The sequence below is a fragment of the Podarcis gaigeae genome (genome assembly GCF_964106915.1).
Source record: "Podarcis gaigeae genome assembly, chromosome: 7".
NCBI classification, from domain to species: Eukaryota; Metazoa; Chordata; class Lepidosauria; order Squamata; family Lacertidae; genus Podarcis; species Podarcis gaigeae.
In genome coordinates this window covers 53181663-53205414 of record NC_139683.1, presented here as the reverse complement: position 1 = coordinate 53205414, position 23752 = coordinate 53181663, and the positions used below count along the sequence as shown (strand labels likewise).

The 23752-nt window shown below is 42.0% G+C and overlaps 1 protein-coding gene across 4 annotated transcripts in view; it reads left to right on the top strand.

Moving 5' to 3' along the window:
- The first annotated feature begins 1257 nt into the window (after nucleotides 1-1257).
- Nucleotides 1258-23752, top strand: part of RTTN (rotatin) — a 92662-nt gene continuing 70167 nt past the window's right edge. For 2 of the 4 annotated variants that reach the window (XM_083746835.1, XM_083746833.1), the window contains exons 1-15: nucleotides 1376-1733; nucleotides 8103-8290; nucleotides 9500-9695; nucleotides 10003-10089; nucleotides 11732-11822; nucleotides 12164-12278; nucleotides 12374-12524; nucleotides 14175-14340; nucleotides 15559-15734; nucleotides 16851-16966; nucleotides 17813-17983; nucleotides 20152-20364; nucleotides 21837-21949; nucleotides 22821-22947; nucleotides 23418-23543. In XM_083746835.1, the coding sequence (XP_083602961.1) occupies nucleotides 1625-1733; nucleotides 8103-8290; nucleotides 9500-9695; nucleotides 10003-10089; nucleotides 11732-11822; nucleotides 12164-12278; nucleotides 12374-12524; nucleotides 14175-14340; nucleotides 15559-15734; nucleotides 16851-16966; nucleotides 17813-17983; nucleotides 20152-20364; nucleotides 21837-21949; nucleotides 22821-22947; nucleotides 23418-23543 (2145 nt within the window). In that variant the 5' untranslated portion in view covers nucleotides 1376-1624. Of the gene's footprint in view, nucleotides 1734-8102; nucleotides 8291-9499; nucleotides 9696-10002; nucleotides 10090-11731; nucleotides 11823-12163; nucleotides 12279-12373; nucleotides 12525-14174; nucleotides 14341-15558; nucleotides 15735-16850; nucleotides 16967-17812; nucleotides 17984-20151; nucleotides 20365-21836; nucleotides 21950-22820; nucleotides 22948-23417; nucleotides 23544-23752 lie in introns of all 4 variants that reach the window. The other 2 variants (XM_083746834.1, XR_014566198.1) reach the window with 2 other exon arrangements.

Below are 23752 nucleotides of genomic sequence, written 5' to 3'. Positions count from 1 at the left end.
TGTTTTCTATCTCTGTGTGTGGTGGGGTAATGTTTCTGTTTGTTACTATGTTACATATTTTTGTGTTTTTTATATTGTAAACTGCACTGTTATCCTTGGATTGAGGAGAGTATGAAAAATTAATTAAATAAATAATAACAGTGAAGGATATATCATCTATTAATTGCTGCTTTCTGTAGCTTTTCCATTCCCTGCGAGAAGTGCCTTTTCCACAGGTCAGTGGATTGTGGTTGTATATTTGTCTGTAACTAGAATCATAGAGTTGGGAGGGACCCTGAGGATCATCTAGTCCAACCCCCTGCAATGCAGGAATATGCAGCTGCAACCTTTGTGTTATCAGTACCGTGCTCTGACCAACTAAGCTACCCATTTGCACATGGAATATCTGGTTCAATGACATGACTACATGCAGTCAGTCAGCTTTTTGAGCAAGCCACACACACCAAACGGACCAGAGAGAGTTGAGTTACCCCAGACAGCTGACTATATAGTGCAGGGCAAAATGGTAGCAAGTAGACAGCAGTGTAAAATTCAGAGCCATTTGCGGAGGTTGCATGTGCAATCTAAACACACAGCACAGTCCTAACTGCCTACTCAGTAGTGAATTTATAGGAGGTAGCATTAGTATCAATTTGTAATGGGGTGGAAGGTTCGCAGGCTGTGAAGGACTTGCTCTCAAATTTATTGACAGCTGCGTGGATTATGATAGCTAGGAAGTAGAAGAGGGCAAGCAGAATATAAAACGGAAGAATGGTATAAAAATATGTGGGATAAAGCTACTAACGATAAATTAACATGTGCCATTAAGGTAAGACGGGGAATACGCTAGAGAAATGATTCTGAGCAGATATGGAACGTGTTTGTTGAATTTGCACTGTTAGAACGGAAAGGGGTCAAACCATCACAAGAGGTGTTGAAATTTTGGGAGGTTGGATAGTTACAATGGAATGGTCTCGATCGTGGGGTGCACAACACACTCTTATTTATTTATTATTATTAGTTTGTCAATTAATTAATTAATTAATTAAATAGTGAATTCACAACTCCCAAGTAAGCGGAGTTAGGAGCGTGGCCTTAGTAAGAGCAGTGAATCGACTCTTTTCTTTTAATATGTCTACACTTTGTGACTTTTGCGCCGAAGTCCCATTGGACTCAGCAGGACTGGCGTCCAAATAAACACACATGGAGTCGCGCTTTCAGGGGACGGGAAGGCAGCAGCAGCAGCCGCCTCTGGAAGCCAAGCGCAGCTTCCTCTCCGCCCCGGAGCTACGCGCGGGAGAAGAGGCGGGACTCGGACACAGCCGCCGCTCAAGCAACGGCAGCGGGCGAGCAAACGAGCGAGCAGACTGAGCGGCTTGTTTCCCAGGCAACGGCAAACCCTCACCATCCAGAAGCCTCGGCTCAAGGCTCGCGAGAACGCAAACCTGGCCGACGAAAGAAATCTCCACTTCCGCCACCCCCGCACGCCGTTGAGGGAACGGGAGACGGAGAACGGACTACAGCTCCCAGGGGCTCCTTTCGGGCAACCGTTCTCGCCGCTTGCTCTCGCGAGATGGCCCGCCACCGCTCCGTTCCCCAACCCCGCCTCTCGCAAGTTCGCGCTCGCTTGCGGCGCGGTGGTTGAATGTGGGGCCGCCCAGGGAAGGCGGTGGCGGCGATGGCAGCGCGTTCCGCCGCCGCCGCATCGTCTCCTCCGACGGAGCTGTCCTTGTCGCCCTTCGTCCGGAAGCTTCGTAAGTGGTGGATCCTCCGAAGCCCCCTTCCCTTTCTTGCTAGCGGAGAAGAGCGCGCTGGAGCCGCCGCAGCCGCTGCTTCCAGGGGCACCGGGATAAGCGGCAGAGGGAAACTTTCCTCCAGAGCGCAGCTGCTGTTTTCCGTGCTCAATGCGCGCAGGGCTTGCAGTCCGAGTCTGCCTTCCTGCGCGCGCTCCTTAGAGAGTGAATACACACACACATACACACACACACACATACATATACACACACACACACATATATATATATATATATATATATATATATATATATGCAGGTTTTGGTGTCCTCGGGTGTCTTCCCGTGTAAAAGTTGGGGTGTCTAGGCGACGTTTCGACGAGGTCTCACTCGTCATCTTCAGGCTGGTGCTTTCGGCTTCTTGTTACTGGAACAGAGCGGGATCTCAATGTTTGAGTTCCTATAAATACTGTAGAGGGGGTGTGGTGTCTAGCCTCCAATGTTCTGGGCAGAGAGGAAGTTCCCAGGCTAGTGTGCCTTTTCTTCTTTTGTTCCTTAATTACTTGAGAGATACCTTGAGTGATTTCTTGAGTGATATCCTGAGTACCACTTAGGTGGGTCATTAGGTGTGGATTAGTTGCTAAAGTCTTTGTGTCTTGACCTCTTGAACTTTGTGAAGAGTTTTCCTGAGAAGATGGCTGTATTGCACTTAGTTGTGCTTTGGCTTGGCTTCGTGTATAGGGGCGAGCTGTGGTTTTGTGGCTTGTGTCAGCCAGATCTGTGTAGGGATTGCAGGGGGGTGCAGCATCCGGAGGTGCCACCATGGATTGGCTACTGGATGGTGTCAGTAATTCATCTGTGGAGAGGGTCTGGGTTTGGGTCTGGTGTGGTTGATTGGTGTTGGCGTTCTGTGTGCCTCTGGATCTGGTGTCAGTTTTTGTGGGGAGGGCTAATTTCCAGATGTCTGGCAAGCGGGATGTGTCGTCACGCTTGTTCATGTTGTGAGGGTGTTTCTCTATCTCGATGGCTTCCATGATTATTCTCTTGTGGTGATGTTCCGTGTTAAAGAGCAATTTGGAATCTGCAAAATTAATTTCGTGTCCTGTTTCTTTCATGTGTTGGAAAAGAGAGGAAGTTTTTTCTTCTTTTTTGACGGCATTCTTGTGTTCTGCGATACGTGCATTTATTCGTCTGTTTGTTTGTCCAATGTACGTGGCTGGGCAGACTTTGCAGGGTATTTCATAGATCCCTTGGTTTTCCAACTGGATTTTATCCTTGGGGTTTCTGAGGATATTGGCTATTTTTTGGTTGGTGCAAAAGGCTGTTTTGATATTGTGTTTATGGAGGATTTTGCTAATTTTATCTGTAGTGCCCTTGATATAAGGAAGGAGGGCCATGCCATTGTTTTCTTCTGTGTCTTGGTTTTTGGGGGGTGTTTCCTTTTGGATTAGCTTCGTAATCCTGTTTTGCTGGTATCCATTGGCAATTAACACATTTGAGAGATTCTGTAACTCAGTTGTCAAGTGGTCTTTGTCAGCCAGGCGTTTGGTTCTGGAGATGAGAGTCTTGGCTACGGAGTTTATTTGTGCAGGGTGGTGGTGTGATTGTGCATGTAAGTAGCGGTTGGTGTGTGTTTTTTTCTGGTAGATAGTGTGTCCTAGGGAGCCATCAGGTTTTTTGTAGATTAGGACGTCAAGGAAGGGAAGTTGGTTGTTGGCTTCTATTTCCATAGTGAATTGTATTTTGGGGTGTAAGTTGTTGAGATGTGTGAGGAAGCTATCCAGTTTTTCCTTCCCGTGTGGCCAAATTACAAAGGTGTCGTCAACATATCTGAGCCAGAGTTTGGGTTTGTGTTCTGACTTGTCTAAAGCATTGGTTTCAAAGTGTTCCATGTACAGGTTTGCGATGACCGGTGAGAGGGGTGATCCCATAGGTGCTCCTTCTATCTGTTTGTATCTTTGTCCATTGTGGATGAAGTACGTGTTGGTTAGGCAGTGGTTGGTCAGGTCCAAGATGTATTCGGGGGGATTGTATTTGTTTTGAATAGCTGTCAAGGCTTCATTAATGGGCACTTGTGTGAAGAGAGATACAACATCGAAGCTCACAAGTAGGTCATTAGGATGTAGGTTTTGCTTCTTTATTGTTTCTATGAACTGGAAGGAGTTTGGTACGTGTGAAGAGATGGATTCTGCATAGGGCTGAAGTTGCTTGGCGAGAAATTTAGCGAGATTTTGTAGAGGTGAGCCTATGGAGCTGACTATTGGTCTGAGTGGTGTTCCTTCTTTGTGTATCTTGGGGAGGCCGTAGAGTTTGGGGCATCTGGATGATTTTTCTCTGGGGATGATTCTTAGCTGGATTTCTTCACTGATAGGAGAGGCTTTTATTTTGGATTTGGTGGTTTTTTCCAGATAGGTGGTGGGATCTGTTTTTATAGGTTTGTAGGCAGGATCTTGGAGTAGCTTTGATAGTTTTGCTTGGTAGTCCGATGTGTTGACAGCTTGACAGCTATTCAAAACAAATACAATCCCCCCGAATACATCTTGGACCTGACCAACCACTGCCTAACCAACACGTACTTCATCCACAATGGACAAAGATACAAACAGATAGAAGGAGCACCTATGGGATCACCCCTCTCACCGGTCATCGCAAACCTGTACATGGAACACTTTGAAACCAATGCTTTAGACAAGTCAGAACACAAACCCAAACTCTGGCTCAGATATGTTGACGACACCTTTGTAATTTGGCCACACGGGAAGGAAAAACTGGATAGCTTCCTCACACATCTCAACAACTTACACCCCAAAATACAATTCACTATGGAAATAGAAGCCAACAACCAACTTCCCTTCCTTGACGTCCTAATCTACAAAAAACCTGATGGCTCCCTAGGACACACTATCTACCAGAAAAAAACACACACCAACCGCTACTTACATGCACAATCACACCACCACCCTGCACAAATAAACTCCGTAGCCAAGACTCTCATCTCCAGAACCAAACGCCTGGCTGACAAAGACCACTTGACAACTGAGTTACAGAATCTCTCAAATGTGTTAATTGCCAATGGATACCAGCAAAACAGGATTACGAAGCTAATCCAAAAGGAAACACCCCCCAAAAACCAAGACACAGAAGAAAACAATGGCATGGCCCTCCTTCCTTATATCAAGGGCACTACAGATAAAATTAGCAAAATCCTCCATAAACACAATATCAAAACAGCCTTTTGCACCAACCAAAAAATAGCCAATATCCTCAGAAACCCCAAGGATAAAATCCAGTTGGAAAACCAAGGGATCTATGAAATACCCTGCAAAGTCTGCCCAGCCACGTACATTGGACAAACAAACAGACGAATAAATGCACGTATCGCAGAACACAAGAATGCCGTCAAAAAAGAAGAAAAAACTTCCTCTCTTTTCCAACACATGAAAGAAACAGGACACGAAATTAATTTTGCAGATTCCAAATTGCTCTTTAACACGGAACATCACCACAAGAGAATAATCATGGAAGCCATCGAGATAGAGAAACACCCTCACAACATGAACAAGCGTGACGACACATCCCGCTTGCCAGACATCTGGAAATTAGCCCTCCCCACAAAAACTGACACCAGATCCAGAGGCACACAGAACGCCAACACCAATCAACCACACCAGACCCAAACCCAGACCCTCTCCACAGATGAATTACTGACACCATCCAGTAGCCAATCCATGGTGGCACCTCCGGATGCTGCACCCCCCTGCAATCCCTACACAGATCTGGCTGACACAAGCCACAAAACCACAGCTCGCCCCTATACACGAAGCCAAGCCAAAGCACAACTAAGTGCAATACAGCCATCTTCTCAGGAAAACTCTTCACAAAGTTCAAGAGGTCAAGACACAAAGACTTTAGCAACTAATCCACACCTAATGACCCACCTAAGTGGTACTCAGGATATCACTCAAGAAATCACTCAAGGTATCTCTCAAGTAATTAAGGAACAAAAGAAGAAAAGGCACACTAGCCTGGGAACTTCCTCTCTGCCCAGAACATTGGAGGCTAGACACCACACCCCCTCTACAGTATTTATAGGAACTCAAACATTGAGATCCCGCTCTGTTCCAGTAACAAGAAGCCGAAAGCACCAGCCTGAAGATGACGAGTGAGACCTCGTCGAAACGTCGCCTAGACACCCCAACTTTTACACGGGAAGACACCCGAGGACACCAAAACCTGCATTCCTGTACCCGTGAAAATCTACGAAAGCAAATATATATATATATATATATATGCAGGTTTTGGTGTCCTCGGGTGTCTTCCCGTGTAAAAGTTGGGGTGTCTAGGCGACGTTTCGACGAGGTCTCACTCGTCATCTTCAGGCTGGTGCTTTCGGCTTCTTGTTACTGGAACAGAGCGGGATCTCAATGTTTGAGTTCCTATAAATACTGTAGAGGGGGTGTGGTGTCTAGCCTCCAATGTTCTGGGCAGAGAGGAAGTTCCCAGGCTAGTGTGCCTTTTCTTCTTTTGTTCCTTAATTACCTGAGAGATACCTTGAGTGATTTCTTGAGTGATATCCTGAGTACCACTTAGGTGGGTCATTGGGTGTGGATTAGTTGCTAAAGTCTTTGTGTCTTGACCTCTTGAACTTTGTGAAGAGTTTTCCTGAGAAGATGGCTGTATTGCACTTAGTTGTGCTTTGGCTTGGCTTCGTGTATAGGGGCGAGCTGTGGTTTTGTGGCTTGTGTCAGCCAGATCTGTGTAGGGATTGCAGGGGGGTGCAGCATCCGGAGGTGCCACCATGGATTGGCTACTGGATGGTGTCAGTAATTCATCTGTGGAGAGGGTCTGGGTTTGGGTCTGGTGTGGTTGATTGGTGTTGGTGTTCTGTGTGCCTCTGGATCTGGTGTCAGTTTTTGTGGGGAGGGCTAATTTCCAGATGTCTGGCAAGCGGGATGTGTCGTCACGCTTGTTCATGTTGTGAGGGTGTTTCTCTATCTCGATGGCTTCCATGATTATTCTCTTGTGGTGATGTTCCGTGTTAAAGAGCAATTTGGAATCTGCAAAATTAATTTCGTGTCCTGTTTCTTTCATGTGTTGGAAAAGAGAGGAAGTTTTTTCTTCTTTTTTGACGGCATTCTTGTGTTCTGCGATACGTGCATTTATTCGTCTGTTTGTTTGTCCAATGTACGTGGCTGGGCAGACTTTGCAGGGTATTTCATAGATCCCTTGGTTTTCCAACTGGATTTTATCCTTGGGGTTTCTGAGGATAAAGAAAAAACTTCCTCTCTTTTCCAACACATGAAACACATGTGTTTGAAAACAAACCTAACAACAGCAACAACAATTTTATTATTTTTATCCCATCCCAGCGACTCTGATTAGGGAATACCCAGCTTGATCCTGCGTCTCATTAGGCATTTTTACCATTGAAGTAAATAGGGCACTGTAGGAAGTGTGTTTAGTTTTATCATCAAAGTCTTCACGAGGGTCATAGTGTGGGGAGTGCCAGGAGGGCTGGGGCAAACCAGTCACCCCCAGTGTGGCCTGATGCTCCTCTCTGCCCACCAATGGCTGCATTGGCCAGCTGGGCTCCTCTCTGCATGGCTGTGCAGGTGGTTCATTATGCCCTGCTTTGCTTTGGTGGAGGTGGGGTCACTTCAGCAGAGAGGGCTAGGCTGATGCCCGCCGCCTAGAGTGCACCCACCCCAGTGGCCTACAACTGACACTATGCTGCTGGTCTTCACCTATAGTTTTACCATCTAAAAGTTTTCTGAATTAGATCCATGATGCTTATATATTCCAGTTTGATGCAGAGTTAGGCATATGTAAACCTATTGGTTTTATTTTTTTGTTTTGTTAAAAGATTAGTTTCTGAGTGGCAGCTTTTAAGGTCAAATCAAGTTGCTGTTGCTCATGAAGAAAGATAAAAAATGGTTTATGGGGTGGGGGTGGGTGGGAAGGGGGAAACAGTATGTGAGTGACAGAGGTATGGAAATGAAGAGCAGATATGTATGTCTTGTGGTCCGGAGTAGAGGATCAACTGAAATTTTCCGTGTAGTACCATTACCAAATGTTTTTGCCTCTCTTGATTTATTTGTTTAAAGGTTTAAAGTCTTAGAATCATAGAGTTGGAAGTAATCCCAAGGGTCTTGCCCCATGCACTGCAGGAACCACAACTAAAGAATCCCTGACAAATGACCATCTAACCTCTGCTTTAAAACCTCCCATGAAGGAGAGGAGAGTCCACCACCTTCTTAACACGTATTGGGAGTAAAGACTTGGGAAGCTGGTTTCTGAACTGAACTTACTGGGAATAACCAGTGCATCTGATTTAAAGTATCAGCTGAACTTCTGAAACTTCTTCCATTTTCATTTCATTTTTTTGAACAGGTCATCAGCTGGCTGAAATTAGAGAACGTGCTCTTAGAAATATTTTGTGTAAATTGGATCACAACTTGGTTACATATGATGACTTGGTTCAAGAAAAACTCCTGTTTCTCAGTCTTCTGGAGTGGTTCAACTTTCCTGTAGTACCAATGAAAGAAGAGGTTCTGAATTTAGTGAGCAACCTGGTGAAGGTACAGTTATCTGTTTTGTTATATGTTTTTGAAAACGGCAAACCATCTACAGTCCGTATCTATGCTGAAAAGTACTTACATGTTACCCCACTTAATGTAAAGCTACTTCGGCATTAAAAGAACATTGGAAAGCAAAATGATATGCCATGATGTATTTCTTTTGAAAGGTGACTTGAATGAGATGCTCAGTACATGGTTATCGTCTAAATATAGCTCCTTCTGAGATCCTCTGCTATGCATATGAAGCTAAATGATTTTTGCATACCACCCCAATCTCTGAGCAATGCAAGATTCCAGGGGTTAAAGGCCCTTACCCAGTGTTTGTGTTTCCTTTGGAATGAGGAACAGCAGAGACTGTGGTGTCTTTATGATATATGATTTATTTACACATATATACACTCCAAGAGGGGACGCAGGTGGCGCTGTGGGTTAAAGCCTCAGCGCCTAGGACTTGCCGATCGAGAGGTCAGCGGTTCGAATCCCTGCGGCGGGGTGCGCTCCCGCTGCTCGGTCCCAGCGCCTGCCAACCTAGCAGTTCGAAAGCACCTCCGGGTGCAAGTAGATAAATAGGGACCGCTTACCAGCGGGAAGGTAAACGGCGTTTCCGTGTGCGGCTCTGGCTCGCCAGAGCAGCGATGTCACGCTGGCCACGTGACCCGGAAGTGTCTCCGGACAGCGCTGGCCCCTGGCCTCTTAAGTGAGATGGGCGCACAACCCCAGAGTCTGTCAAGACTGGCCCGTACGGGCAGGGGTACCTTTACCTTTACCTTTACACTCCAAGAGGTTCTTGCTTCTCCCATAGCTATAGCCTTGGATTCCAACAGAAATCAAGCGTGGCCCTGTCTTTCAGCTGCCCAGCCTACACACTTGCTTCTACCTTCTAGCTCACATACACAACTCAACTCTCAACTCTGGCCTTTGTCTTTCTACCTACCAGCGATTTAAGGGTGTGGCGCCCACCCATTTGCTCTCTAACATGGAACCATTTGCTTTGTTAGCTTAACAACCTGTACCTAGGCCATCACCTCACCAGCAAGCTAGCCTGGCCATTCCAGAATTTTGAATCCATCCTGGGTCCAGGAGTTAGAAGCATATGAAACTAATTATCTTTTGGATGGGCTTTTTCCTGCAAGCCACATTTGAATAAATAAAAGCTTGGAGAATTTGCCATTTTGTTTTTTTAACTTCGTATCATCTTTCTAATTTTAGCACCCATCTGCTGTAGAACAATTGGTTGGGATTGGGGCAGTGGAGTTTTTCACTCAACTTCGTCCAAATGTGGATCCAAACCTACAGGCTGTGATTGATGGGATTTTGGATGGGCTATTTGTGTTGCCTTCAGAAATCTCTGCTGATTATCAGGAAGTGTCTTATCAAACGCCCTTGCCAGCAGTGACTAATATAGGTAAGTTACACCTATATACACAGCATTTTTATTTTTATTTTGCAAAGTGTGGGCCTTGTATTGAAAATATCAAGTTATTTAGTCCAGATGCTAAACCTTTGTTAATGGTATCTGTGTTTGTGACTTCAGTGATTTTCAGAGAGAGAATTGGCGATTTGAAAGTATAAATCTTCAAAAATGAAAATACTAAAGGAAACAGATCTACTTTTAAAAAGGAAAAATGACTGTATATGATTCATAGAGTTAAAAAAATGAAGCTATTTAATACAGTTAATGCTGCTGCTTACTATGGTTTTATATTTTTAAGTATTGTCAGAAGAAGCTAATGCTGGATACTTTGATCAAGGGGGAAATAATTTGCAAGAGATGGGAATACCACCAAAACAGCTATCTGGTAGGTAACTTTATAAAAATGAAGTAAACATGTGTTGGACAGTTTTCTAGATTTGTTAGTGTGGTTGAACACCACTGAGAAGGAATGAAGATTCTTCCTTTTTTGTTTTACTGGTGTTTTTTAAATAGATAAACCCACCTGTATTGTGGTTATGGTGGTGGAAGCCTTGGACACCAGTTAGATGAGCTGATATATCATGGAATGTTCATGAACATTCAGAGCAAATGGGGGAACAAAGTTTTCAGTTAGGTGAAGGAAGAGGAAAATATGCATTTATTTTTTGAGACTTTTAATGTTTTTTTTTCCAGCAGGCTCCCAGAGCACCTTATAGAACCATTTAAAAAATAATAATTCTGTCCTTTGCTTCCAATATAAAAGACAAAACACACAAGAAAAGTAGATTGGAAGTCAGGAGAAAATAAGGAAATTTGGGTGCAAGGATTTCTCATGTCCATACTAATATCATAGCTGTTGCCAGGTGACAATTGATAAAAGGAAGGAACCTGATTCCTTGGCAAATTGTCAGTCTGGCTGTGATTAAAACCTCACATGGTGAGGAAAGATAGGCCTAGCCTTGCCTATGCAGCAGGATGAAGATAGGGAAAAGATCCTTAATGTAGGGGAGCTTAAGGGAGAGGATCCCAGAGCCAATGTAAGTGAAAGAAAGGTACAGACTAGGCAGTGGCAGGGGCGTAGGAAGGGGAGTGTGGGGGGTGCGGTCTGACCCAGGTGTCTTCCCTGAGGGGGTGACAAAATGGCACACCGCGGGGTGGGGGCACTTACTGCGGGGCCTGGCCTGCAGCGTGCCCGGACCACACGTCTCTTTTGGGAGTGATGCAGTGGCTCTGGGCCCAGCGCTGCCCAAAGCGGCAGAGTGCAGCTTGCGCCTGCCAGGCGGACTCTGTGGGCAGCTCGCCACGGCGCCCCCATGCACGGATCTCTGCATTGCCCCCGTGGACAGCTCGCCCCGTTCCTGCTACTTCAGGTGCCAGAGCAGCTAGCTACGCCCCTGGGCAATGGATTGAGAATCAGGTATATAAGAAAAGATAGGTGGCATGGGGTGGGGTAGGGGGAGGCAGAAAAACTAACTCCTGAGAAAGAGTTAATCCAGGAGGGCGGGATCTTCAACTATTGATTTGAACTTATTAACAACTTAGAAGTAAGTTTTATACCAGTGTTGGAATTTTATGCAATCAGAAGGAAGCGCTTGAATACCAGCCCTAATTGGCAGGTGGAACGAATAGCTACAGTCTTCTTTTTTTCAAAAATATAACCTTGGATCAAAATGGTTTCTTCGAAAATGTACCAGTTTGTCTTTTCTGATAGGCTTCTGTTAATAATCTTTTAGATTGCATCCCTAGCCCCCCCCCCCCCAGTTTACATTTAGAAAATTGCTCTAGGGCAAAGCAAAACAAACAAAACTCTAGCTCATATTTCTTACCATTTAAGCCTTTGAAAATTAGTGTTGGGCCTTGTAGGTTTCAAACAATGAAAAAGGTATATTGGGATGGGGAAACGAGATAAGCGTCATCCGATATAGGAGTGCTTATCAGTTTCTACAATGGAAACACTGAATGATACCTGTTTGCTCTGTGTTTCAGTATATGGCACACAGTAAAAATAGCCTTTCTTCCATCCTCAGTGAAACACAGTGTGAAATCCTTGAAATTTTCTACATTTCCATGGTTATCCCTGACCACAACAGATAGACATGTTCTTTCATCAAGTGAAAGGTATGTGAAATTAATTGTAGCTTTGTTGTGTTCTGTGAAAGGGAATAAAAGTTGATACGTTTCTCCTTTAAAGTGCAAGTTCTATAAGAACTGTGGCAGTTTTCTTTTGTTCTGGAGCAATGCACAGAATTATTAATGAAAGCGCTACCTCTTTGCCTCCTCTCCTCCCTGCCCACCCACCCAGCGTGTGTGTGTTGTTTTAAAAAATAAGTTTCCTTGAGCCTTGGTGATAGGGTAGAATATAAACATATATAAAATTATGCCACTGATGGAGTATAAAGAGTTGATTACTATAGCTTTGCAAAGCAAGTTCCTAGTAAAAGTTCAAATGTACTTTACAGCTCACTGAGAAGCAAAAATCACAGTTTAATTTGGAATACCTGTGAGCTTCTACAAGATGTCATCATGCAAGACTTTCCTGCTGAGATATTTCTTCAGAGACCAAAGATTGTTCAGGTTAGAAATGCTTTTAACTAAAATTTTTGGTTTGCCTTGCTTGCATATATGTTTAGGCCTAAGTTCTAATAATGGGTGACTTTCGTTTACCTCAGAGTCTTCTGTCGCTAACAACACTGGCTTTTGGAAGAGACGGACAACACCGTTTAGCCTTACAAGCTGTCTTATGTCTGCAGCAATTATGTACCTTCTTAAGAAACAGACTGAACTTCCATAGAGATCCAAGTTTTGTCTCAAGTGAAACTGGTTTGTATCTTTCTCTCCCCCCCCCCCGCCCTCTCTCTTTCATTTCATTGATGAATTGCTTCCCATAAAGTTTCCTGAAACAATTGAATGATAAACAAATCAACAATAAAAACACATATTAAAAGAATGCCAACTTCAGCACAGTTCAGCATAGATTCAGACTGGACTAAAAATCCCTACTTGGTCGGAAAAGGATAGGCAACAAAAAGATATAGCTAAATCAGGATAAATTGACTCTTGATTAGACATTGGCCAAATACTTTGTTTCTCTCTCCCCCTCTATCCATTAAATAATTTATAGTTATAGTAAAAATTGTATATATAATTGCATTCTTGTTTGTTTGTTTGCATTTTTAACCCCATACTTCCTCCAAATGTATCATACGGATACATCTCATAAAGCAGTTAAGTTACCATTAGATGCCACTCAGCTTTCTTCTACCACAATGTTGCAACTTCTTTTGTGTTTGTGTGTTATTGTTTTCATGTTTTTATCTTCCAAGTATTGAGAGACATAGTGCAATACATTTCTGACTTATATCATTGTAACAATAAATCAGATGTGGTGGTGGTGAGAAAACATGGCAATAAACAAGCTGAGATATCAGATGATTCCATTATCTTATGCTGTCCCAAACAATATATGTAGATGAATGTTTACTGGTATCCAACTATACCAATCTATAACATGCTTCATTTATCTGTTTGCTGGAGACGGCTATTCAGTCCACATTGCTAATACCAGGTGGGGTGAACATAAGGAAGAGAAAACACAGGTGGTCAGGATTTAGACTTGCCTTGCATATTTTATTATTATTTATTAAATTTATACTCCTCCATTCATCTGAGGATCACAGGGTGGTTACAGTATAAAAATACAAAAATACAAAACGTAATAACAAACAAAACCATAACCCCTCTCGGATATTATTTATGCTTCCTGCAGCTAGGAAGCCTGTTCCTCCTTAGATATTTTTCATATTTACCTGAGTTTTGCTTGAAACAACAGTGTGTTTTCTGGGAATCAAAGTATTTAATGACAGGAAGTTGGTAAGAGATTCAGACTCCCAAGAGATAGTGTATCCAATTAGTGCTGATACACAATTGCACTGGCACAAAGATGCAACAGCGAATAGAGAGTTGTTGAGGCAAATAGTGTAAAGATAATTAGTTGGGTTCTGCTTTCCTCACATAGGATGTTAATATAGCTGTTGATGTGTAAACTGGCAGATCCACAGCTCAAGCTATCGCATGATTGTGCCGCCTGTCTCTGCCTTACCAGTTTTTAGGTTCACTAAGTAAGCTTGAATACAGAAGGAATGCATCTGAAGACAAATATTTGATCAAAGTTCACAGCATAAAAGCAAGTCTTTCTACAAGTTTTTCAAAAAACATTTCCATTGCTTAAAAAATATATAGTGGAAGGAAACCTAGCAAAATAAGAATTATTCTAGATAATTTTTAGTAGCAAAAATAGCAGTCTTTCAGTGTTTGTTTGAAGTGCATTCTGAATGTTGACCTAAATCCTGGCTTATATTCAGTTGTATTCTACTGGATAGAAAACATTGTAAATTTCTTGAAGTGTTGTCCATCTTATTTGTTATGTGCTTGCTGCACACAAAAGCCTGATTGTCATTAATGTCATATAAGGTACCGTTTCCCAGAATTCCTCAGTGTCTTATGGCCAAGATGCTAGAAGATCCGTTCATTCTCAGAATGCATCCCCTGGAAGTAGTAGTCCGCGACCTTCCGTGATAGGACGTACAGGTCAGCGTCCCAGAGGTGATGGTCAAGACTGGGATGCAGTATCTTCAAGGTTGGCCAGTAACATTTTTGTTGTATACCATATACTTGTTATCCTATTTCAGTCGGTAGCCTTTGTTTGTTTCAAATTAAAGATTAGAGCTTCTGTACTTTAAATGTGTGTTACTAGCCTCATGTGTTATAGAACCAAGCTTGAAACTTTAAAATCTATTATTCCTGTCTAGAAATCATTACAAATGTCAGACAGCACTGTAAGTATTGACCATGACTTCCTGTATGTGACAGCAGTGCATAGGCAAAGGGGTGCAGATATAGAGCCGTCTTCTTAGAACTGATTGAGAAAACCACATGTTAAGATCCACATACATGCAGAGTTAACGCAATAATAGGTTGAAGGTCATGCATGCTGAATGAACCACATAATTCAGTTCATTTCTTTTTGCTTACTGTTATTGTGAATGAATGAATGCCAACTGGCATGGGCTTCCCAGAGCAGCTGGAGTCTTGTAACTGATAGCTGCTAATTCACCTGGAGGGTGCTCAGTGCTCCTGTGTGGAGCAGGTCTTCATCAAGAACGAAAATAACTGCAGAGCTAATAAGCAGGTAGAAGAAAACGTGTCTCTTTTCAGAGACTTGATGACTGGCTCGTTAATCACTACCTTTAGTCAAGAAGCAACGCAACTCTTAATGTCCCAAATTACCTTGGCAGACAGTATGCAAAATGTGGTATTTGGAATTGTGGTGTTTCTTTTTAAATATGAAGAATAAATGTTCACTGTACTCCTGTTCCAAAAAAGTACCAGGCTCTGTAAACTAGCAAAGAGATGCAGTGCCATCTTGTTAGCTTACTATTAAAAATAGCCTTGTGATTGTACCTTTGGCTTCTTGTATTCAACCTCTTCTATCTGAAGGCTACAGTATTGTGATACCTTGGCCTAGTTTTCTGGTAATTTCTACCCAATTTATGCAGTGATTATAGAAGCAACGTGGGCAAGGTTTTTCACCAAAAGTAGGAGAAGCTGAGTGAAAGGAACACTCTGCCTATGTTGTGCATCACAGGGGTGCATTGAGAAGACTACACTACTGGTATGTTGGGTTTGAAGTGCGGATCGAGAAGGTAGAAGAAAGTGCCACCAGACATCCAAAAGTGGTCCTCCAGTTACAGCATTTGACATGCAACATTTCCTATACAGTTTGCTTTTTGCTGTTTGCAAATAGTAGGATAGGATGTATTGTGTATCAATAAGGTTGTTTGTTTGCTTTTTGCAGTGGAAGCGGTTCTCGTGCTAATGCAAATTCAAGAGTTCACTCACCTTTGGATATGGGCCATATTGACCTGCCAGAACTGGAGAATGAGGATACTTTAGAGTTACAGTTCCAACAGCTTAGCCTTCCTCAGTTCTGTGTAGCCGTTTTGGAATATGCTGTGCCTCTTCTAAGAACGGGTAATTCTTTTTTAAAAAGGAATTCTGGGCTTATAATAGGCCAGGTGTTCTATAGCTGAAGTTTCTATTCATTCAAAATGTTAAGATATATATGCACACTAATGAAACTCAAAATAATTTTTATGCATGAAACGAGGATACTCGGCAGAAGGCTTTTGAACATATTTACCTGCTGTGAATCTCTGTGCATTCTGTGGGCTCTTGCTAGGAATCTGAGCAACTTAAATTTTATTAATGTGTCCAGCAGCCATCATGAAAGCAAACCTTCTTTTGAAATCAATTTCTGTGTTTGCTACCGACCTCACCTCTGCTTTACACTCATTTTATAGCTTTGAGCAACTCCATCTAGTTGAGTGATCTTTCCACTATAACCAAATAAATGCCAGACAAGAGCGAGTGACTTCACCAAGGTCACTAAGTGAGTTTGCTAAGCAAGTAGCAGGAAAAGTTTTCAGCAGGGAACAAAAGGTTGAAACAGGAGGTGCCTGCTGTATCTCTATTGGCAGAGTATTCCATAAGACTGGGTTGATGACACTAAATGCTGTATTTTGGGCTGATGTCAAATGACCTTTCCCAGCTTGGGGGACAACCAACATCTACTGGATGGTCACAATGATCAAGCTGGGATATAAGGGTTTAGGTGGTGCTTAAGGTACCTTAGACCTAAGTTGTTCAGGGGTTTGTAGATTAATATAAGTACCTTGAACCTGGCTCAGTAGATGGGCAACCAAGTGCAGATGTTTTAACAATGATATAGCATGGACTACAAGTGCCAGAAGGCTGAGGAGTGCTACTCTCTGTCCAGTGCTGAACATAGCCCTAAAGCTCAGAAGATAATATGGTGCTTCTGAAGCCCATCGCACTGAGTTGTTCCAGGATGACACCATGGTCAATAGTATCAAAACCTCTGGAGAGAGCCAGCAGAAGTAACAGGGTGACGCTCTCCTGTCTCTTGCATTATATAGGCTATCCATCAGGGTTTTCATGGCTAATTCAGTTCTGAAACCGAGTCTTAACCCAGATTGTAGTGGATCTCAATAACCAAATTAATTAATAGAAATTCCTTACTGTAATAGCCTTCTCTGATACCTTACCTTTACCTGTGTAAATTCTCAGGTAGTAAGAAAGTGACCATGCATGTTCTGGAGTGTCTGGCTGAGGACCTGCTGCTTATTTCTGATGCCGTGTCTGAAGATGTTTGGGAAGACAACAGTCTCTTTGGGCTGGAACTTGTGAGTATCTCTGATATCTGTGTCTTGGATTTGTGAGTCTTCCTTTGTAGAAATGGCTTAGAAACCTCCATTTCCTTTATATCGGATTCTAGTCCATTTTATGTCTAGAATTTAGAATGGGCCGCATATGCATATGTTTTTAAGAAGCTATAACCCCCCCCCCCCAATTTTGGCTAGTAATATAATAATTTGACAAATCCTTAGAAGTCCAAAATAGCTGAACATTCTTAAAGCAGAAATTCATCAATTAATCTGTGTAAGAATGCTCTGCTTGAATCAAACATATAAACCTGTTTTTGAGAAGCAGATAACATAGGGGCTTGCTGGACTTTTATGGAAAGAAGGAATTTTCACAGCGGGGGTGCCACCCCTGAGGGAGCCCTGCTATAGCAGGTCTTACTTTTCCAGAAAAAGTTATGTGGAGGCAGCAGTGACACAAAATTTCAGAACATTTTGAAACCATGCAAGAAAAAAATGGAAATTTTGTGGAAAACTGAAGGCAGCAGAAACAGATTTTTTTGGGGGGAGGGAGGAGAAGTCCTTGGGGGAGAGTAGACACAGGATTCCTCCCATTCCCTCCCCCCATGAGGTACCACATCCCTTTGTGCAACAGACTTCTTCAATAAATTGTAACAGTTGAGAAGACTAAAATAACTTTATACCGTATTTCTAACTTACAGCATGAGGACAAGCTGAAAAAGTCTTTAAAAAGATGAGAGCACATGTGTGAAATTCACTGGATGTTGTTTATCTTGTTCTAAGAGTATCTCCTGTAATGACTGAGTCCATCCCTGTCATATACTTTTCATAAATATTGAACTTGATGAACTTCCTTTTAATTTGCAGAAGGAAAAACTGCTTGGAGTCCTAGATACCCTGGGTGAAACCATGTCCTACCACAAAAATAATGCAAGTTCAGAGCAGCCTGAGCTTGTGATCATCCACCATAGAATGGCGTATGTTAGTGTTTCACTTTTCACCATTCGACTACTGCATTCACTTATCCCTGTGGAAAAGGTGAGACTCTTCCCTACTTGAAAGACTACTTATAAAAAAAAAGCTTACTTGGGTAGAAAGTACTTTTCAAGATTTATATGGTCCTTCAGATTAAATAAAGATCTATTACAAATACACAATACATATTAAGAAAATCAGTAAAATCAGTGCGGAATGTGGTATAGTTATTCTTCTGAGTGATATGCACTATAACTTCACTTGGGGCAAAAAATGAAAGCATCTAATTTAAACTTTAATTCTTGCTTTATTCCCTAATGACAAGTGTCCAGTCTGCTACAGTCAGTAACAGACATCTGATAATTTGTATGCGTGTGTGTTTGCCTGTATTTGAAAAAAGTGGAAAATGTGCTCCATAAATATTTCCTTGTAGACAAGATTAATTTTAAAAAGTTAAAATGCATTCCTGGAAGCAGGTGGTTTAAGTTTGATCATATCAATAGGTAAAATTTCATTAGCGATAACCAAATAATATGTTCTCCCTAGTTCCTGAAAGCATTTAGGCCAATAATTAGCTGATACTATTGTTTTATGTGTGGGTTTTTTGACATGGGATCAGCAGGTGCTTAGTGATTTTATTCAGTACAGAGAGGTGACTGAAGAGTTCAGGTTTTTTTTTGGGGGGGGGGGGAAATCCTTATTACATTGGTTAACTATCAAAAGACTGTGCTGTTCATGCAGATTATGCATTCATGAAGCTGGGATAAAACATTAGCACCCCGCTGCGTCTTAAAGTATTTGGTGTTGGAGCATTATAAAGGAACAGTAAATCTTAAAATGTGGATTAGGTGTGCTGTCTGCCACCTGGTGGTTAAAGAAAATAACGTAGCTCAGCCTACATCCCAGTTAATCCAGATGTGCTTTAGGGTTGATGCACACAGTATGTATCCTGCACAGAGATAATTTTTACGTACTTAAAATATCATGTGAAGCAGGCCTTAGTTCTATTTACACCCATCCTGAATGGGGCGGGCCTTCTCTTTTAATTTTGTTGCTTCTTGATAATGGTAAGGCAATAAATGCATAGCTGTAGCTGCAAAAGCACAGCAAAGATGCTGGCTGAACATTGTGTGGATCCAGCTGCTGTAAATTCAGGTGCTGTATGTCCCACCCTAAATAGCTATTCACTGGTTCAGAGGCTTTAGCTGTCATAGCCATTAAAGTGGTACCTCAAATTACAAATGCCTCACGTTACAAATGCTTCAGGTTACAAACTCTGCTAACCTGGAAGAGTCACCTCGAGTTGAGAACTTTGCCCGAGGATGAGAACGCAGCAAAAGTCCCCATTAGCAAAAGCACGCCTCTAGTGAAGAACAGTTTCAGGTTAAAAACGGACCTTCGGAATGAATTAAGTTCATAACTAAAGGTACCACTGTACTTTCTAAAATAGGTAACTTGTGGGTGGAGTAGATAGCCAATGTGGTGCCCTCAGATCTGGTGGACTGTGATTCCTGTTGATCCTCAGGGATCATGGGAGCTGTAGTCTAAAACATCTGGAAGGCAATGCTACAACATGTATACCGGGGGTTCGGCAATTTTTTTTTTTGAAGTAAGAAAGGTCTTGTTCAGAACTAGAGTGTGTTCACTCTCCCCTTTTTAGAGGGGAAGTTCAGTACTTAACAATTCCTGCTACACCAGAATGTGTGGAATCTGATATCCTCAGATTAATGACCTGAAGAGAAGTAATAAAGGAGGTGGAGTAATGCATGCTAGGTCCAGAATTTGAAAAACCTTAAATTCTTCTCAGAAGCTCACTGATAGTGCCATGTGTTATATTGGTGAACTTCTGTCATTAAGAGATGGGCTGCCAAATTTTGTGCAGTTTCTGTATGGTTTTAGGGGTTGTTCCCTGTGCAGTGCATTTTGAACTCAAAATACACAGCCTTATCTAACTCGGAGATTGCAACTGTAACCTCATATAGGATATTGCCTTGGCCAGTTGATCACTTTTCGGCATTGTTGTTTAGCTCTATAGGTTTCACCTCATCGCTTTGAATAAAAACCTTAGCTTAGCACACCTGCAGATAAATGTTCTTTTTTTTTTTTGAGGGAATTGTTTGTGTTAAAAATTATTTACAAATGGTCAATAATTAACATAATAAGAATAATACCTAATTTTTGTACTTATTTGCAAATAGACTCTTAGTCTGTTCTGTCCTCCCTTTCTTAAGGCTGACAGTGTTTTACCAGAGAGTTTACTAGCGGCTTTATTTGACCTTTCCGTGGACATGCCTTTCTCCTTGGAATATCCAAGTATTCATGACTCTGTCATAGCTTATTTGGAACAAATGAATTCAGAAAACTACAGCATCTATAAACAAGCTGCAGAGGCTGCCTATTCTGTTGAGTGTACCTGCAACTTTATGGCAGAAGTCCACAAGGAGGTAGGAAACATTGAATTCAGTGATCCAAGTGGGGAATATTATTCCAGTTGATTTTCATATATGTTGCGGTGGTGTCCTTTTAAATAGCTTTTGGATATATATATTTTAAAAAATTGTTTTGATATATGCAAATGTTTTGGCTGTTCTTATATATGCAGTTGCTCTGTGTGTTTTTATAGTATTGTAAATCACCTCAGGATGCGTCATGGGAAGCGACCCGTAAATGAAATAATAATAATAATAATAATAATAATAATAATAATAATGATAATAATAATAATAATTGTTCTTGACAATTTATATACCACTTAATTATAATGCTCTCATAAGCAGTGTATGAGTAACTCGGTGCAATCCACCCCTCCTCACTTCAGTCAAAACTATAAAATCAGAACGTAGGTTTTAAAAGTCTCAGTAGCCACCAGCAGGGAGAGAGCCTGTCTTACCTCAGCTGGAAGGGAGTTACATAAAATTGGGCCCACGGTACTGAATGCCAAGCTCCTGCTGGGATTCAAGCCATGCATCCGAACCATGGGGAACCACAAATAGTGACTTTCCCTAAGACCTCAGTGATTTGGCAGTGTAAACTGTGTAATGGGGTGACAGCCTTTGTTGAAGAATTATTTCATCAGTGTTCCAGAATAAGGGCAAGAGGGTGAAGGTCTACGTTTTACCATTCTGAGTTCTTTTCATCCTTGGGTAGCGAGGAGTGTGAGAAAGTGTCCTTTTGGGGGAGAGAGGACAGCTTGGCCTGACTGGTGCATGGGTAAAAATGTCATCAAGTTGTTTTAATCTTATATATGCTTGTTACATCTCAAGAGCTAGCCCTGTTCACAGTAGGGTTAGTTTCTAAGATGTAACAAGATAATGACAATAATGGCTATGTCAGTTTGTTGTGTTTTACAGATTATATTATTTACTTGTTGCCATCACTATCCAAAGCACTTCCTTGTCTCTACTGTTCCCTCTGTGTGGAAAAATAATCACGTTGCTACTCATGAGCAACCTTAGAAGTTCTCTTAGCTGTGCTGACATAAATGATCTTCCTGTTGTTCCACACACCCTGCCATAGAATGAGTTGCACAAAGGTTATTGGAGGTATTTTGAGAGAACCATCTATTGCCCCATGGTATTTCAATAGTACACTCCTCTTGGATTGTATGACTTAGTGAAATCATGCTGCAATGTGGGCAGGCTTAGGCAGGCTTGATCTATCCTTGGTCCTACCTGCTAATAAAATTTAGTCTTGTATTATTGAAGTGTATTACATTGTGGTATTAATGGGTCTGCTGTAGACTGGTTCTGGGTGTACGTGTTGCATTTTTGACGGCTTCTATTCCTAGTTGCATCTATTGTAATTAAAAAATGATTACTTGTTTGAAAGATAATGCTTGTTCATTAACCCTTAAGTGACCTGTTTCAGTATTTTTTTTAAAAAAAAAATTCTGTGATTCATATGTACTCTTTTGTAGGGAGAAAATAATCTTCTTGATCTACTGGAGATGGTAGAACAGGCCCTAAAAAGTCTCCCATATCATCAGCACTTCCCTCTACTTCAGGAATTCCTCAGCATTTGCTCAGACATGTAAGCATATGGCAACTTGCAAAAAAGCCCCATGTCATGATGCTGGAGACAAGAGTACAGGGCTATTTTTAAAAGTATGGGGCTATAGTTAAATTGTTACGCTGTCTGTCTGTCATAAATTTGGCCAGTAGTAAGTGCTGGCTTACAACACAATCCTATACACTCCTATCTGGAAGTAAGATTGCCATCCTGTCCTCTTAGTTAAGTGTGTATAGGATTGCAGTCCTGTCTTACGTAGTGCCATAGATACACAGGATGATTTGCAGGGCAGTACATGCGAAGAAGGAGGCTCCTGCTCAAGGATCCCGCCATCCCTGTAGTCCGCCTTAAGAATGTTGGTTAAAAGGCACCCTTTAAATTGTATAAAGCAGTAGCAGTCTGTATGGTAGGGCAGAGTTGTGCTCCCAGCACCATACCACTGTCCCCATATTGACACAGGAAAGTGCACTGTAGCATATGTTTCTTCAGAAATCAGTCACATCCTCACCATACATTTAAAGTAATGGCTTCACCCAAGGAATCCTGAAAGCTCTACTTTTGTTATGGGTTGTTGAGGTGGAAAGTTACTAGGATGCCCCTCACAGTATTACAGTTCCCAGAGCCCTTAGAAATGACAGTTCTTAGGATTCTTTGGGAGACGCCAGGGCCGTTAAAGCAACATAACTGCTTTAAAAGTATGGTGTGGAGGTGGCCAAAGTCGACAGCCTAACAATTAACCACACAGCTACAAAAGATGAGGAAGTAACTGAATTAGTTGTAAGCTCCCGAGTGCCTTGGCTAGGGGGAATCTGCACCCCAAGGCTTAATGAATTAGCTGCCCATGTCTCAGAGCAATTAATTTCTCTTCGTATTGAATTATTTCTGTTTGTAGCTGGAAGTCTGCCCAAGCTAGCCCGTTGCTGCAGGCAGAGAGTCAGAAGGTTCTCCTCCATCTGTTGTCCCATCCTCTGCTGAATATACGAACTGAAGCCTATCGCTACTGCCTCAAAACAGTTAAGGTTAGCATTTAAAATGGCTTGCAATTTACTTCCAAGCTAAAGAAAGATTTCTTTTTCTTCCCTACCATTTAGTAATCTCATAGGAACAGTCTGTTTCAAAAGCTGCCTTAGTCGTGTTGGGCTGAAAACCCAGCGTTTTGCTGTATGATGTTAAGCTTGCTTGGCATGCATTATGCCTGAGCACGTTCATATTTTTCTGAGTTTCACAGAGGAGAGGGATGTGTCTACACGATTTCTTTGTCTCTATTCCCTGTCCACCTGCTAAATCATACTTTATTATAGTTCTTCTCATTTGGTGTATATAAAAAGCTGCTCGCTTAAGGCAGATAAACAGAGCCAACAGCCCAGCCCTTAGCACCCATTTTAGTTAATGGTGTCATTATTATCTTGCTGGAAATAGCTTGACTGTTTGTGCATGGCTTCAATATTGTCAAGACAATAATTAGCTGTCTTTTATGTATTCTTTCTAGGAATGTTTAGGAATTCATAATGCCACTAAACTTGTTTCTTCAGTCAGCTATGGAATACATTTTCTGCTTCATCCCAAAGTTCTCTATGAAATCTGTAGTTTTGGCCTTCAAGATTCCCATCATGAGGTACTACATTTTGTTCATCTTATCCTCTGTTAGTTAATCAGTATGTTGAGAGGTATTGCATACACCAAAGGACTTTCTAAACGTCCAAAGTTTTTTCTTTCATTAGTGGAATTTACCTCAGAATGTTTCAACTGAGTCATAAGAATGGTGGGGAATTTGTTTTTGTTTTTTTATGTGACTAAGTTGTGTGTAGCCAAAGGATGTCATCA